Source organism: Gigantopelta aegis, chromosome 3, assembly GCF_016097555.1.
Source record: "Gigantopelta aegis isolate Gae_Host chromosome 3, Gae_host_genome, whole genome shotgun sequence".
In the NCBI taxonomy this organism is placed as follows: domain Eukaryota; kingdom Metazoa; phylum Mollusca; class Gastropoda; order Neomphalida; family Peltospiridae; genus Gigantopelta; species Gigantopelta aegis.
In genome coordinates this window covers 33,891,874-33,910,034 of record NC_054701.1, presented here as the reverse complement: position 1 = coordinate 33,910,034, position 18,161 = coordinate 33,891,874, and the positions used below count along the sequence as shown (strand labels likewise).

The 18,161-nt window shown below is 39.9% G+C and overlaps 1 protein-coding gene across 1 annotated transcript; it reads left to right on the top strand.

The window, feature by feature from the left end:
• The first annotated feature begins 796 nt into the window (after positions 1 to 796).
• Positions 797 to 17,094, top strand: LOC121367917. Its single transcript, XM_041492370.1, has 7 exons — positions 797 to 1,545; positions 8,286 to 8,396; positions 8,765 to 8,931; positions 9,787 to 10,722; positions 12,672 to 14,117; positions 14,569 to 14,884; positions 15,740 to 17,094. The coding sequence occupies exons 1-7, from the start codon at positions 1,275 to 1,277 to the stop codon at positions 16,453 to 16,455; spliced, it is 3,963 nt and encodes a 1,320-aa protein (XP_041348304.1). The 5' UTR covers positions 797 to 1,274; the 3' UTR covers positions 16,456 to 17,094.
• The last annotated feature ends 1,067 nt before the right edge of the window (positions 17,095 to 18,161 follow it).

Below are 18,161 nucleotides of genomic sequence, written 5' to 3'. Positions count from 1 at the left end.
AAACATTTCTTTCTTTCTTTCTTTTGCATTAGTAGCCGTGGAGCATTGATTTGGATGGGGAAAAACACCCTATGAGTCCCTCACTCATCCTACCACTTGAGCCGTTTAGTTAAAAGTATCCTGGCTAAGGCTGGTCATTTATCTAAGTTACGATACTGTACAGGCCAGTTAGACTGGTTTTACTACGTTACATTCGTTATTCAAGCTATTGTTTGACACCCAACAGCCGATATTTTTGCATGAATGCTTTTGTGTCATTAAATAGTCATCTCTTTTCAAAGCGATTTTTCCTGTTGCGAATCTTAATGTTAAAAAAAGCTGTTCGTCAACAGCATTGGGCTATTTCTCGCTCCAGCTAGTGCACCACGACTGGTATATCAAAGGCCATGGTGTGTGTTATCCTGTCTGTGGGATGGTGCATATAAAAGATCCCTTGCTGCTAATCAAAAAGAGTAGCCCATAAGTGGCGACAGCGGGTTTCCTCTCTTTATATCTGTGTGGTCCTTAACCATATGTCCGACGCCATATAACCGTAATTAAAATGTGTTGAGTGCGTCGTTAAATAAAACACCGACCGCGCATCGAGCGAGCGCTGTACCACCGGGCTACGTCCCGCCCTACAAGCTGGTCTAACTGTCCGACAGTTCGAGTTGGCGCTACAAATATGCCGAGGTGCTATTACATTTTACGACCTGTTCTAGAAAAATAAGGTATTGCTTCGCTTCACTGCTCCCGGATATCCTTTAGGTGTGGTCACGTGATATGCTTGGCCTACCTTCGTTTACAAGTGGCTAAACTAGGTTACTGTGAGGTCTCCTGTATGTGACATAGATGGTAAACATTCACAAGTTCCGGTATTCGATTGCACAGAGAGAAGACAATACGTAAAAGTGCTTTTGAATGAGGGACATTGTTTTCAACTGTTTATGAACGTAAATCGTAACCCGGCGGAGAGTACTCTCAGCCGTGGCATTCTTATAGCAGACGAAAGGTTGACGTTTTGTTTATGACCACGTGTTGTGTACCTGACAGAAAGAAAAACAACTTTGCAACACAATACCTCGCTTGGCCTAATGTTTAAACAACTGTTTTGTTTCGTTTTTGGCTGTCACTTGTATTCAAAATGGACGCATACCCTAGACGGATGTTTTAGAGCGACTTATGAGACATGTCTAACCATGTAGCTACCTTGTTTCGTCAATTGATTAACGTCCATTCTTTACAGCTTGATCTAAATATCTAGGGGAACATAAAAACGTTTATGGAAATCAAATATGGCACCTGTTTATGTGCTCATAGCTGTTGTGATATCTGTCGTCTGCGATCGGATACTCGGAGAGGATATGGTTTGTGACTCGGGTATGATAGCTCAGAATGGAGATATTGACTTTGTCTATATCTTGGAACTCCACGAGGCCCAGAACGGGACGTGTGGTTTGATCTCCAGCACGGAGATCCAGAACGCCATTGCCATCGACTGGGCCATCAACAAGCTGAACGGAAACGGAAACCCTAACAGGTCGTTTATTCCTGGAGTCCAGATTGGTAAGTTTTTAATTCAAAATGTCGACCGGCATCGGTGGTGTAGTGGTCGAGCCGGCGATCTTAACCATAAGGCTGGTAGGTAATTGGTTCGTATCCCGGTCCCGGCACCGATCTCGCTTAAACCATCGAACTTAAGGCTGGTGGGTACTGGGTTCGCATCCAGGTATCGGCTCTCGTCGAAAGTGGGTTTTGATGTTTCATTGGGCACGTGTGAGGACACTACAGCGACTTCTGTCTCATTATAACCACTGTAGCTCTGATAGGAAGTATACGGCCATTTTCCAATTATATTACTTGTCTATCGATATTAAGCAAATACTTATCGAATAAAAAGTTTGTTTTATTTAACGACTGTGGACACCACTGGAGCACATTGATTTATTAATCATTGGTTATTTGGATGTCAAACATTAGGTAATTCTGACATATAGTCTTAGAGAGGAAATACGCTACACTTTTTCATTAATAGCAATGGATCTTTTATGTGCACCATCCCCTAAACAGGACAGCACATACCACAGCATTTGATATACCAGTTGTGGTGGACTGGCTGCAACAAGAAATATTTATTGGAGACTTTTGTGGGTAATTGCTTACCACGAAATGAAAAAGATTTTATTATTAACATCCGGGAAACCATCGTTTTAACTTCGTACAAAATAAAATATCAGATATGTCGTCGCGTGAGAGCTAAAAGGTCGTAAGTGGCAGATACGACCTAAAACGTCTTTTTGCATATTCGGAATCGCCATCCCCGATTATATATTATCACAAAAAAATCGTAGCTGTGTCCCTAATTGCATCGCTTATAGTGAAGGATTTAAATGGTCGCAAGTGAATCACAGATACCAATTTGCACGAAAATAGACGTAACTGACACATACGACTTTCCTCCGATTTGCTTGCTGTCCATTATGTGAACTCGACTGGTCGTGTGTGGTAGATGCACCCTTTTTAAATACAGTTCGTTATATAATTATGTCTGACAGGTCGTATGTGCCAAATACGACACATATGTATTCTTTGTCATCGGTCTGTGATAGAAATTACAAATGCGAAGTGCAATAGAGCATACACTATGTCAATATTTTTATGTGCTTGAATCCTTAAAATAATATGACTTTTGTCGCTGTGAGAGCCAAGTCTATTTAAGAAAAACATTTGGTACTGCATGCAATGAACCATTTGGCAACAGACAAGAATGGTGTCTGTATATATAAATAGGAATTGCAGTAACATTAATGTTTGTATGGTTTGCTATTTTATGTGCACCATAATTATAATAATAAACATGTTTTGGTGAATTTTCCTAAAAAACAAATATCTATTTTGAAATGTTTTTAATTGAAGCAAAGTTTCCAACATGTAATTTGTATCTGTAGATATAATTTTAATTCATAATAATGTTGTATGTGGCATATACGACCAAAGTGCAAGCATAATCACACTGATTTTGAATGTACATGTATTTAATTATATGTTACGGTGATCAAGTTCCGCCTTTCACCTGCCTTTGAAGATCTACAGGATTGCCCTAATGTAGGCAATATTAACAATAGTGTAAGTTATCCAGGACAAAGTACAGTAACAAAAGACTGTGTAATCAGTCGTAAGGTTAAAAGGTCAATAAAGTGAATGTGGCCTGAACATAAACGATAGCAAGATCTATGAACTTTGATTAACTTTACAGTTAACCAATATTTGCAACAGAATATCCCATCGGAGGCCAGACTCGGGATAGGCGTGTTTGAAACCCTAGTGGTATATGTACTATGGACACGTTAAACCAGTTACTAAGCTAAGCAACAGAATGTTGAACGTGAACATGACACAACACACACACACACACACCAAAACATTAGCACAACATAGCACGCACAACATAGCATGCACAACAGAAGCTGAACATGACATAGCACACACAACATAAGCTGAACATGACATAGCACACACAACAGGACATGAACATAACATAGCTCACACAACAGGACCTGAACATGATATATATCATACACAACAGAACTTGGCACATCAATGACAACAAGACCTGAACATAGCATAGCAAAAATGCGACAGAACCTGAACATGACATAGCACTCACAACAGAACCTGAACATAATAGAGAACTCGCAACAAAACCTGAACATGACGTGGCACACACAACAGAACCTGAACGTGACATAGTACACACAACAGAACCTGAAGAAGAACATGACAGAACACACATACAACATATCATGATCATGACATAGAACACACAAGAGAACTTGAACATGACATATCACTCACAACAGACGCAGAAAATAATTTAGCACACACAACAGAAACCGGAGGATTTATCACTTAACACTCAACAAAACACGGAGAACACTGCACATAACATAGTCTGGAGATATCACTGAACACACATCATACATAACCTGGAGAGATCTCTGAACACAGTAGAACCTGAAGAGATCACTGAACACAATAGAACCTGGAGGTTTCACCGAACACACAATAGAACCTGGAAAGATCACTGAACACACAACAGAACCTGGAGAGATCACTGAACACACATCATAACCTGGAGAGATCACTGAACACACATCATAACCTGGAGAGATCACTGAACACACAATCGAACCTGGAGAGATCACTGGACACACAACAGAACCTGGAGAGATCACTGAACACACAATGGAACTTGGAGAGATCACCAGACACACAACGGAACCTGGAGAGATCACTGAACACATAGTATAACCTGGAGAGATCACTGGACACACAACAGAACCCGGAGAGATCACCAAATACACAATAAAACCAGGGGTTTGCATTGAACACACAACAAAACCCGGAGAGTAGACCCAACACACAACAGAACCTGGAAAGATCACTGGACACACAACAGAACCCGGAGAGATCACCAAATACACAACAAAACGAGGAGTGTACACTGAACGAACACACAACAGAACCCGGAGAGTACACCCAACGCACAGCAGAAGCTGTAGGGTTTACTGTTCACTCAATATAACCTGGAGAGAATCCTGCATACTCAACAGGTGAACATGGTATAGTGTTCACTACTTCTGGATTTGATATTCAGTACACACCCTCATTGGAAATGTAAACTCTATATCCTTTGAATGAGCTTCACTTGAACCCGGTGTATTCCAAACCAATAAGCTGCTAAACATAGTTTCTTCGTTAAAGAATACCAGTTTCAGTTTGCTTAACTATTCTGGATTGTTTGTTGCACTAGCTGATAAACCAGGTATTCTTGAAACTAGTGAAGTACACCCCGAGGCAGCGGAACCAGGAACTATCTGCAAAAGGACTCCCATGGCGCAAAGAACACGCAAAGAACACTACACACAACATGACATCAGATTTTCTGATGACTCATCAGGAACGAATACTTGCCTAGAAAAAAAGAGGTTTTGTATGGACAAGTCGTCTGATTCTGATGCACCATCATCAAACAACGAACATGGAGCACTACCACTACAGTGTTGCTGCCAGATAGAAATTTTTGGGTATGGATCTATGGAATTGAATGCAACCACAGTCAATAGAGATATGGGGGGTCCTCCCTCAGAAAGAAAATGGGTTAAGTTTAGGGTTAGGATTAAGAAAATCATACAGTAAGAGTAATTAATTTTGTCAAAAAGTTAACTTAAAAAACAAAAGTTCTGCAAAAATATTTGGATATGGTACCATACCCATTTTACCCTCTGGCAGAAACCCTGCACCAGATAAGGTCAAACAAAATCAGGGGTGGGTAAAAGAAAACAAGGATTTCACGAGTCAGAGTAGGGTTTTTTTCATATTATTATTTTGTTCAATTGGTGATTTTCTTTATTGTATTATTATTTAAAAAAGTAAAATAACTTTTTTCACTTAATATTTTGTTTAAGCGGTGATTTTATTAATACGTACTTCTACTTGTATTCCGTTTTGAATGTTTGCTTCTAAATATTTTCTATATACAAGCTTTCTCCTTTTTAAAAATAAATATGTGATTTGCAAAACTGAAATGTTTTAGAAGTGATGGTTCTTTCAGAATAAATATCTAAATTTACTTGATATACTGTTGGTAAATGACGCATTTAATTTAATCAAGAATAATTGTCGTAACTACAACTATTTAAGCAAATAACTAAAACACCTAATATGCTATAAATAACGCAAATATACAAAGAAATCGTAAATATGTTCAGCTTTCATTATCATTAAAACAAATTCGACATCTTAACTACTGATCAAGAAAAACAGTTTTCCTTCATTATCTCGGCTTTTTAAAAATTAATTTTGATGCACTTACGTCCTTCTGGCTCTCACGCGATAATGAGTGAAATAATATTAGTATCATAATTATGTGTGTGTGTTTCTGTCTGTGTGTGTATTTGTCTCTGTGTATGTGTCTGTCTATCTATCTATCTATCTATCTATCTATCTATATATATATATATATATATATATATATCTGTATGTGTGTGCATGCGTGCGTGTGTGCGTGCGTGCGTGTGTGTGTCAGTAGATATAGACTTATAAATTCACGAAGGTTTATTATGCACAATAATATGTACCTAGTTTGAATGTTGGAAGCAAAACCTGTTACTACTTGTCGGACAATCAACAAAAGTAAAAGGACCCTTCCCATAATGTGGCGCTTTACATGTAGCAAGAATTTGAAGCACAAATATGAATTAATTAAAATGGTGAAGGAAAAAAGCTAAATAATATTTGTTTCGGAAATACTGGATATTACAAATGATAATGAATCTGACTGTGACTATGGCTGTGATACAGATAATAATGAAGCGTATAATTATATATAATAATTTAATAAATATTTAAATTTGTTTGTGAAACTTTGTAAAATACCAAAGATTGCAAACGAAGTTGTATGTGACGTTGGCATAAATGAAAGAGAACAGTAAATAAATAAATAAATAAATAAATACATTTATAAATAATAATTTGTGAACAGACATGTAGCATGGATTAGTAGTTATATGAGTGTCTTTTTTTCTTCATTTTAATTATTTTTAAACAAAAGAAAGGAAAACGAAAACTAGAGCTATGTAAGGAGGGCATGTTTTATTGTTTGGGAGGGGGCATATTTCATCAAATTTTAAATACTGACACAGGTGGAAATTTAAACATTTTAAACAGCACTGAAAATCCTCATCATCATATAACTATGATCCTATTTGTTGAAAGCAGAAAACTCGTTTCTATTTTTGTAATTGTATGAGCCTTTTAATGTTGCGTTCTTAAAGTTCTGGACTGCAGGCTCGAATACCAATCGCAGAGATTTCATCCAAGTTGTTCCACTGTTTGTGGACTTGGACCATTCAGATGTAAATGTTAATAGATTGTCCTTCACGACCCTTACACCATCCGATATGAAATGTGCATTTGTAATTCACCAGTTTCACATTTAAGAACATCGTTGCGTCATGTCACGTAGGGGGTGATGCAAATTTCAATTTTTAAAATCAAACAGCCACCTAAAAACAATAATTCATCTATACTAATTGCTTGATCAGTTGATTGACACATTTTGACATCAACGTGTTATCTGTACACACTTCACAGAGGGTTTAAAAAAAAAAATGAAATCCATGACATTTCAAAACGTTGTCCAATTCCATGCCACGTGTGTTACCGAACCTTCCTGTTCAACCATTTACCAATGTGTAATATGTTGGGGATATGTAACACGGGTAGTCAGTATACTTTATCATAAAGCACACAAGAGCACATTCGTGTATCGCAGTTATTCAACAGAGGCTAATAGATATGTCTGAATGTCACGTGTATTACCGTGGAATTGCCCAAATGTTAAGTACATGTATTACCATATCATGGGCTGAAATAAAGAATATGTTAGATGGAGACAAATATTTTGGCCAGTGAATCAACAAGGGCAAACACATCACTGAGTACGCCAATGAGTGCATGGGGGAGCGGGATGTAGCCCAGTGGTAAAGCGCTCGCCTGATGCGCGGTCGGTCTAAGTTCTATCCTCGTTTGAGGGCCCATTGAGGGTATTTCTCGTTCCAGCCAGTGCACCACAACTGGTATATCAAAGGCCGTGGTATGTGCTATCCTGTGTGGGATGGGCATATCAACGATCCCTTGCTACTAATGAATAAATGTAGTGGGTTTCCTCTCTAAGACGAAATATATCAGAATTACCAAATGTGTGATGTTCAATAAACGATGATTAATACATCAATGTGCTCTAGTGATATCGTTTAACAAAAGAAACTTTTTACTGCATTACTTGCCTTATCAACCATGACTCTGCTCACAAGCTATAGAATCAAGCTAATGAATTTATCCCTGCGTAGCACCCAAGACCAAACAAGTCTCAGCGGTGAGCATTTCAAGCATTATGCACATAACAGACGTGCTTGTACATTCAGTGGATGTAAGCAAGTGCTTGAATGAGCAATGCAGTCATTAACTGATGTAGACGAATGTTATTAGTTTCAGCCATGTTGAGTCTTCATTCCTCGAGAAGAAATCTTGCAAGCATATCAAGAAATAAATGCGTCTTTGAATTGGACCTAGAATATTTTAAACGTAACAGGTTTTCATTAAGCTATATTTGATTGACCCATACTTATTTGTGTTGGCTATCACAACCTGCATGTACATAGCCGCCTCATTCTAAGCAATATATATATATATATATATATACGTGTATATACATTTGCAAATATTCCTCCCATGTTTTGCAGGATACAAGATATACGATGACTGTGGCTTAAAGAAACATGCTATTCAAAGTCTGTTTGACGTCTGGGACGCTAGAGGTAGCTGTAACACGAGCCTACAAACTCCAATCGCAGGTCAGAAGATTAAGTTATATAGGGTTGCAAACAAATAACGCATTTTTACATGGATTAACTAATTTTGTGGGTAGAATGATGGAAATACATGGTAAAAAGGCCTCAGGTCGGTACATTTTGTCCGAATATCTGTATCATTTTTTACTGACCCCCCCCCCCCCCACCCCACCCCCAACTGTCTTGTACGCTTATGGCGCCAGTTCATATATTATAAGGGTCTTCTCTTTGAATGGGTTTAATGTTCATGTCTATTCTCAACGATGTTTTATAATATCAATAGTGTAATATACTCGAGACTGCAGCTTTAAGCAAAAATATTATGTTCTATTTGTGATTAAAATTATGTTTCGTCCGTTGTTGTTTTCCAGGAATAATTGGCACGACGGTGAGCCAGTCGACTACTGCAGTGGCCGACATGTTGAGTACCAGTCGAATTCCAATGATCGGTGTATCTGCTACAACACCGGACCTGAGCAACAAAACCCTCTACCCAAACTACATCAGAACTGTGCCCTCTGATGCCATTCAGAGTAAGGTGAGTTAAAGTTAACGTTTGTTTCGTTGAATTATTGTTAACTAGTGCACATTGATTTATTAATGTTCGGCTATGCGATGCCAAATATTCGATGCTATTCGATGTCATGTATTTTGTTTACGCGTAGTCTTAGATGAAACCCGCTACATTTTCCTCTAGCAGCAAGGGATCTCTTATATGCATTTTCCAACACATAGAACAATGCATATCGCGGCCTTTGATATTATATCAGTTGTGGTGGGATGAGGAAAAAACAACCAGAGACCACTGACGCAAGTACCTCTGTCTTGATAGTTCCTACCACAAGTAAGGCAAGAGCCTATTTCAAGGTAACAGATAAAACTTAAATGGTTTAATGAAAGTTTTAAACTGACTAACACATTGTGAAATCACTGGATATCATTTCCAAAGACATGATCATTTTAACACTGGTATGGGCTGTTATAGAAGAAGACTGTTGCCGTCACTTATTGTCCTGTCAACTGACAACAAGGAGTCTTTTTTATGCTATCAGTTGCACTTTTAACGTCAGGGAATTTTTTCTCCCATTCTATAAACGAAGTACAACACTTGCACTTCTTGACCCAAGGGATTGCGATCCCATCACAACTTGAGAAGTGTGCTATATCTGAGTTACATCCATTCTTCTTCTCCAGACGAGCTGACTTGAACGCTGCGGAATTATTACAAGCTGATGAATTAGCTTGATTTGTTTTAATACAATTTAATATAAATAAATTCATATTTTAAAATGTGTAGGCCTATTCTGTTTATGGTGTATATAGGTAAATATAACCTACAACCCCTTCATCGATTTGATTTTTTAAAAATAATACTTTGCTCTTCCACCGCCAGGTAATTTTAGACATTGTGAAGCACCTGAACTGGAGCTACATAGTTGGTGTTCACACGGACGACAACTACGGCACCAACGGCTTTGAACACTTTCGACAATATGCCGAGAACTCTGGCATCTGTGTCTTCAGAACCCACGTCATCCACAGAGAGGACACAAAACTGCAGTCCACCCTGACAGACTTCATCAGATCGCTCTTCATTGACCTGGAGAAGACCCGAGACGGAAACGTCGGCGGCGTCTACTACGGCTTCAATAAAGAGGCGGTCCTTCTGTACCGGACTATAACCGAACGACAGCCGTCTTGGGTTCTGGAGAGGGAGTCGATTCACAAGGTGCACTGGGTGATGAGCGACGGGGTGGGTAATAGCGCCGAGCTGGCGCGCGAACTCCAGCCCTACAAAAACATGGTTATAACGGTGTCGCCTTCGGTAGTGAAGTCGAGCGAGATCAGAGATAACTTTGCCAGTGTTCTCAGCACCGCCAGCAGCCCGAGTATGCAGGACAAATGGTCGCCGTGGATAAACGAATACGTCGAGTATCTTTATCACTGTTCTCCTCCAGCGTCTTCAGACAAGAAGCTGACTGCGTGTTCTGCGAGTCTCGATATGATGAGGAAGTTCAGTTTTTACGATTACGTCACAGCGGCGCTCGATGCGACGTACATATTGGCGGATGTCATGAAATCGGCGCATGGGAACATGTGCAGCTCCCGGCATGAATATTGCGCTCCTTTTCTAAAGAAAGTCAAAGATGGGATTCTGCCGGAATACAGACCGGGGCCTATCAGGTACTCAGACTTTGAACAAGAGGTTGTGCCCGAGCTGTTTGTCAGAAACGGGAGGGAATTGGTGGTTACAGATGACGGAGACCTGACTGCGTTGAACTCTTCACTCTACGATTTCAACCTGGCATCAGATGGGCAATTTTATACGGTATTGGTAGTCCGACGAATAGACAAGCATGATTGTAGGAAGACTGATTTGTTAGACAGACATTCTTGTTAGACAGACAGACGGACAGACATACAGGCAGGTGGACGAACGGACTGACTGTCTGTGACACTGAAATTCACAGTCAGATCGGTCAATATTGACACGAACCTGAAGAACATATGTTTGAATACCTAAGAATTTTAGCTTTTGATCATAACTGGAACATTTTATTTGATTGCAGGTTAGTAGATTAACTGAGCGCCTGTTCTAATATTATTGTTATTAAGTATGGCTGTCTATTTAGGTTTGACACCTCACACACACACACACACACACACACACACACACACACACACACACACACACACACACACACACACACACACACACATATATATATATATATATATATATATATATATATATATATATATATATATATATACACACACACATATTTTACCGGGCATACACTAATAATATAGATTGTTATTTATAATCAAATACATGCACTGGTTCAGTAGCATAACTATAAGTGATATATGTGTTATTTAAGTCTGGATTCTAAATGTGCATTGACGTAGCAAAAGATTTTATATTCGGGGTGGCGCCCACATTGAGTGGGGGCATCCACACTTACTGTAAGTCTTGTTTGGGGACGACAGGCAAATAATAAAGGTGGTGGAGAAAAATGAGGTGTGATTGATGTGTATAGTTCGGGGCGCATTACCTCCATTCAGCTGATATAACCTGTTTTATTTATTAAAGTAGCATGTTTCTGTCTAGATTATGAATGACACTGCATACTCGATGCAGTTGTGGTCATCATAATTTTTGTAATAGCTCAACATTGATTTTCTTTACAAAAATGTATTATGTAACAATTCCACCGTACAGACAGGATATCACATACCACGGTTTTTGATATACCAGTCGTGATGCACTGGCTGGAACGAGAAATAGCCCAATGGGCCCACCTACGGGGATCGATCCTAGACTGGCCGTGCATCAGGCAAGCGCTTTACCACTGGGCTACACTCCGTTCCTTATGACATATGAGTATATCAAACCACTCTGGTTTAGAAACTACAGACTCAGGGTAATATCTTTAATGGCGATGCTTAATGTCAAATATTGGGTAGTACAACTCATAACACATTTGTACTTGTAACATGCTTATGTTGTGTTCACACTGACAAAAGGATGCAATAAATATATATAACCGTACACATTAAACCCCACTTCTCTCTGAGCAAAACATGCATGCACCATCACTTAATAATCATATTCAAATACTTACGTTTGCTTGAAACACAATCGACTATGTGTATGTTTGTGTTGTGGTGTTATTAAACATCGATTAATTAATTCATTTATTCACAGAGCGGGATGTAGCTCAAGCGGCGTGTCCGCCTGTGAAGCGGTCGGTCATCGGATCGATCCTTTTCAGTAGACCCATTTGCAGTTTGGGCTATTTTCCGTTACAACCAGTGGTCCACAACTGGTTCATCAACGGCCGTGGTATGTGCTGTCCTGTCTGTGGGAAAGTGCATATAAAAGACCCCTTGCTGCTTATTGGAAAGAGTAGCCTATGTGGCGGCAGCGGGTTTCCTCTAAAGAAATATGTCAGAATGACCATATGTTTGACGTCCAATAGCCGATGATAAGATAAAGATCAATGTGCTCTAGGGGCGTCGTTAAATAATAATAAAAAATCTTTTAAACTTTAATTATTTATTCACTTGCAACATCGCTTAGAGTTTTGACACAAGTCAGTTACCGCATAAACGTGCTCGCGTTCTGCACACTTACAAAGTTTTGATTGGCAGGAAATAGACCCTCGCACTCGGGACTATTGGCTGTCAATGAAAACATCGAATATGTGTAACAACCATGGATACCACGAGTAAGTTTATGTGGTAACTTTAACTTAATGTTCTTATTTTTAGATTGGGCACTACATCGATGACAGTCTGGAGCTAAACGAGAGTCTGATGATGCAGTTGAGACATTCTAGAGCCACGCCTAGTTCAGCATGTAAGCATGTGTGCCGGGAGTGTCATAGAACACCAGAAGTTCCATTTGCCTACATTCCAGGAGATGTGCTACTCCTTGGCCTGTTCTCTTTGCACACTCCTCATAGCAGCCGAGACTATCGCTGTAGCGATGGATACAGCCAGAGGGGATTGCACGCTCTGCTTTCTTTCCTCGGTGCCGTGGAGGCACTAAAGGAAGAAACTGGAGAAAGGTTCGGTGCGATTGCCATCGACGACTGCTACAACCCTCTGACGTCGAGCCTCATTCTGAACACTGTGTTGAGCGGCAAGACTATCCTCAAGGACCCGGTAACTCAAGAAGTGATCGACGTCAGCAAAATCGTCGCGGCTGTCGGCGCACAGTCGAGCACGGTCACCCTCGCAGCTGTGCAACCACTACAGAACCTGGGCATTCCCCTGGTGTCGTACGGCGCAACGTCACCCGTGCTCGACGACAAAGAGACCTATCCTTTCTTTCTGAGAACCGTTCCCAGCGACACAGTTCAGTCAAAGGCGATGGTAGAGCTTGTGCAGAAGTTAGGGGTCACCCATGTGAGCACCATCAGTATAAATAACAACTACGGAAGGAAAGGAATAGGACAGTTCAGGATGATGGCCGAGAAACTGGGAATCTGTGTTGGAGATCCCTACGAGGTATCTGTTGATTCTAACGTGGTTACACTCTTTAGTATTCTTACCCTGATTGCTGAATCAGGTTCAAAGGTCATAGTGTATTTTGGAACTGCGTCGATAGCTTCAGATCTTCTTGACTCCATGGAGGATTTCGAGGAGCCGATGATTTTTATAGGAAGTGAGGCGTGGGGTGCCAACCCAGACGTGCTTCGAGACAGACGGAGTCTTGTGGTGCGTGGATCCTTTACCTTTGTAGTAGATGTAAATGTGAAGATTAGCAACTTGTTGAGGCGACATATACTGAGTTTGAGTCCAAAGAACATAACGCACAATCCATGGTTGGGTCACTTTTGGCAAGCCAACTTTCAATGCAATCTGCCTGGAGGCTTCGACAATATCTTCTCAAAACTGTGCCCATTGTCTGTCAGACTCAGCAATGAAGATGTCAACACAATCCTGGCTGAGGACTTGGCTCTTCGAGTAATTGAGGCTGTGCATGGCGTGGGGTATGGTTTCATGGATGCGAAGAGGTTAGCTGCGTGCTCCAGCACTTGGCCTTGTAGATCGTTCACTTCTGGTCTTCTGCTGGACAGAATTAAAAATGTCAGTCTCAGAGACGAATCTGGAACGATTTCAAAGCCTTTCACTAAAGCTGGGAATGGCAACGTTGGATTTATTATTAATAACATACAAAGACTTCCAAGCGGTTCGTATGGATATGTTCCGGTGAGTATGTGTAAATTACTACTTTAAAAATCTCTCTCTCTCTCTCTCTCTCTCTCTCTCTCTCTCTCTCTGTCTCTGTCTCTGTCTCTGTCTCTATCTCTCGCTCTCTCTCTCTCTCTCTCTCTCTCTCTCTCTCTCTCTCTCTCTCTCTCTCTCTCTCTCTCTCTCTCTCTCTCTCTCTCTCTCTCTTGTGTACAATGGAATGATCTTTATATACCTGTTTCCAAGATGTTTTAAATAGTGTGTCATTTAGTATTGTCATATACGGTTCCCATGGTGGAGAAGGCAAGTATTATGTTGTCTTTTATGACCAGAAGCTAAGGAGCACAGTCGATTGATAGTAGACATCACCCATGTCAATTTGCTAATGATAACAAAGGTCATGCTCTATAAATAATTGGTATGGTGTTATTGCTATAAATAATTATCGCAATAGCTGTTTATTTTGTAGGTTGGGAGTTTTAGTGAACAAAATGGACTTCAGATCAAGAGAGAAGACATCACATTTTATGATGCTGTAGGCAGGCCTGGATACGAACTGAAATCGTCCTGTGAATTTATCACTCTTTGCCGCGTCTGTTTGGATCGACACTCAAAAGGGGATAACTCTACTTCTGTGAGAACTGACGGGAGCGTATCTGAAGAGTTACTGCCCGTTGTGATTGTGTTGTCAGTGCTGTGCTTTCTAATGATGGTCTTCTTGGTCATCATCGTTGTCGTCCTCATCAGGAACAAAACGCGGCGCAGTAAGGAATTCTCTAACAGACGTAAGTAATCTATGTGAGACTAGCAGTAAGTAGCGCATCCACAACACAAATATTTGGGGTGGGTCCATCTCCGGCATCTCAACTTATGAGTTAACTTACAATCACTGTATCCTAATCTTGCAAATAGACAACATTGAATAAGCTAGTTGATTATCATTGTGTAAACAATCACATCAGCATCACTTTCAAATTATTCCCGGTTCTCTCATCACGGCATAGGTTAAATCAAGCATAGAATGAGAGAGGAATACTGGAAACAATTTTTAAGTGTCCATGCAAAGTTTAGTTTTATGAAAACAGGATTTCATTATGTTGTTTATACAATTCTATTATTTTTATTTCTGGATTGGCATATAAACATAAATACAGGCTTTAAGAGCAAGCTTTAAAATTTCTCATTTAATTATATAACTAATTGCCATGACCGCAGTAAGACAAGTTACAGATAAAATTTCTGAAAATACCTATACATTCTCTTGCATCATTTTTATTGTTTGTAAATGTGTAAACGTGTTAATCCACTCCTACTCACTTAAATTCTAAATCTTATCCTCATTTAAGACATTCCACAGTGACAATTTGGGTATTTTCCGCGGTGCTGGGGTGGGGTGTTGGGGTAGTAGCTGTCCTTTAGATGAGTCACTAGATAGATAATCATAGAATCAACCACTATTTTGCTAAATGCCCATTCGACTTATCATGTATTGCCGTTTTGTCGCTCAGAATTATCTGTAAACCAAAGTTTATCCAGTCCAGGCTTTTTTCTATATGACTAGGACTACGTTTTGGTTAAATTACGTTCAACTAATTATTATATCAGTTTTTGGTGTAATGTATGTTTATATTTTATTTTAGTGGGTCACCAGCCAAGACATCATTCATATGAAGACCTGGACATGCAGGAGGTTCCGCGCAACCCTAACGTCCCAACTCTTTCGAACCGTCTTTCCCCTCCTGTCCCATGCTCTGGATGGTCACAGGGGTCCACCACGCCAAACACCACAGACAGCAGCACCACCAGCACGTTCACCACTCACAGCTCCCTCTCCCATACCCAGGTCAAACCTGGATGGCCGGATAATCACGGGAAGTCCATTACAGCTAACAGCCAGGAATCGTCTTCCCCAACAGCTGATTCGGTTCCTTCCGATATTTCCACACAAATACAAGGCGCTATGGGTGGTTCAATATCACCTCAAAAGTTGAACCCAGTTCCTGAAAACGACATTTCCAATGCTGGTTATATACACCCAGTTTTTGATCCAGAGCAACTTCAGGGATTTCTCAATGCAAATATACAGATGCCTCCTCGTCCTTCTTTTTCTTCTTCTTCATCGGAGCAAGTTACTGGTTCAGTACCTCATATGAATAAGAGTTTTTCTGATGTGGCCATGCAGACGATGCCTCATAGCCAGAGTGCATCTGCCAGACAGAGGAGCTACTCTGATACAATCGATGTTGGGGGCCACCTTGACAATCCTGGTGTGACCTCACAAAAAGGACAAAATACTGTGGAAGAAGACAACTTTCGTCAAAGTGATGACGATGGACGTAGTGTGGAGTTTGTTTGATACTATATTAGGCCTATCACCAATGATCATAAGATTCAGAATCTACCCATCTTTTCAAGCAAAGGTACAATTCCATACAGTAGGTTTATACTACGTAATGCAGTATGTTATGCGGAATGGTACCTTGGCTTGTGCAAAATGGGATCTCCCATTCCACCTTGTTCTAACCGGTGATTCATGGCCAGTATGACAGAGTCTGAACCAGTTAGAGGACATTTATACAGTATTATGGTGTGACTGAAGAGTCAACACACATACGTGTCCAGCCATATACGACAGCCGGGCCAATAGTTATGTTACGATCCATGCAGCATTATACAATTTAATATTGTGCTTAGACATGTGCAAGTTTGAGAATATACTATCATCAAAACATATTCGATGCAGGACATATATATTAGGACATACAAATTGTGCACGCTCAGTTTAAGTGAAAACATATACATACTAAATTCTTTGAACTATTTTACTAGAACCGTAAAATGTGTTTGTCTAGGCCTGAAACGTATGTGAATGCGTGCGTGACCTTATTCGCCAGAAAGAATAAAAACAATTAACAAAGTCTCCTTGAACAAAACTCTGCAATAATAATTAGATGGTAGAATGTATTTATCATTAAACTTTGGAATGTGCGACACTGAGAATATGTTGGGGGGGGGGGGGGGGGGGGGGGGTAAAGAAAAAGCAAAACGATTAAAAAAAAAAAAAAAAACAACACAAACAAACCCTACAAGAACAACCCAAACATTTTAACAGTAACTGTTTTGAGTCGTAGAGCGGCTCTTTGGAAAGTGATCATAAAACTCAGGGTCCAGTTCCACGAAGCGATCTTAACGCTAAGATTACCTTAAGTGCATAAGGTAGGTATGCATTAAAGATGATCTTAGCGCTAAGATCGCTTCGTAAAACGGGAACCTGGGCATAAGAGCATAAGATCGCTTCGAGAAACGGGGCCCAGCTCTGCTGAACACCCATCCCCAATATTTATTTTCCTATATGACAGTTTCCAACGGTTTCGGAGAACACTTTGATTGGAGTGTTTTCTAAAATGTGTGTCAAAACAAACAGTAGCGATAAAAACTTTAACATAATTAATATATCGGATGTTAGTCGGACACATTTTACAAGAATTCCAATCTGTAAATACTATTGTTATAAATGTTTGGATTGGTCCCTTTAATATGACGTGAGTTAGAAAAACCACATTCGTAACTGCATGATCATCATTTTTTTCACTACTTAAGGTAATGCCTAAAAAAACAAAAATATCGTTTCAGCTGTTTTCTTTATTGTTTAAAATTAATAAAGCATATGTTGATATTAAATCAGTAAATGTTAATGTTTATTCAAAAAACATGAAGTCGTATTTTTAAAACGATATTTGTCGTAAAAATGTGAAATATATAACTCATTCGGATGTTGACAAAGAAAGCCGACCATTCAACTGATTGGGGGAGGGGGTTTCGTTCCAACCAGTGCAGTCACAACTGGTCAAAATCCGTGGTATGTGCTATCTGTATGTGGGGAAAGTGCATATAAAAGATCCTTTGTTGCATTAGGGAAATGTAGCGAGTTTCTTCTGATGACTGCGTGTCAGAATTACCAAATATTTGACATCCATTGGGTGTTGGTATTTTGTTGTTGTTGGGGTTTTTGGGGGGTGGGGGGTGTTTTGAGGTGGGGGGGTTTTCACTTTACAACCAGTC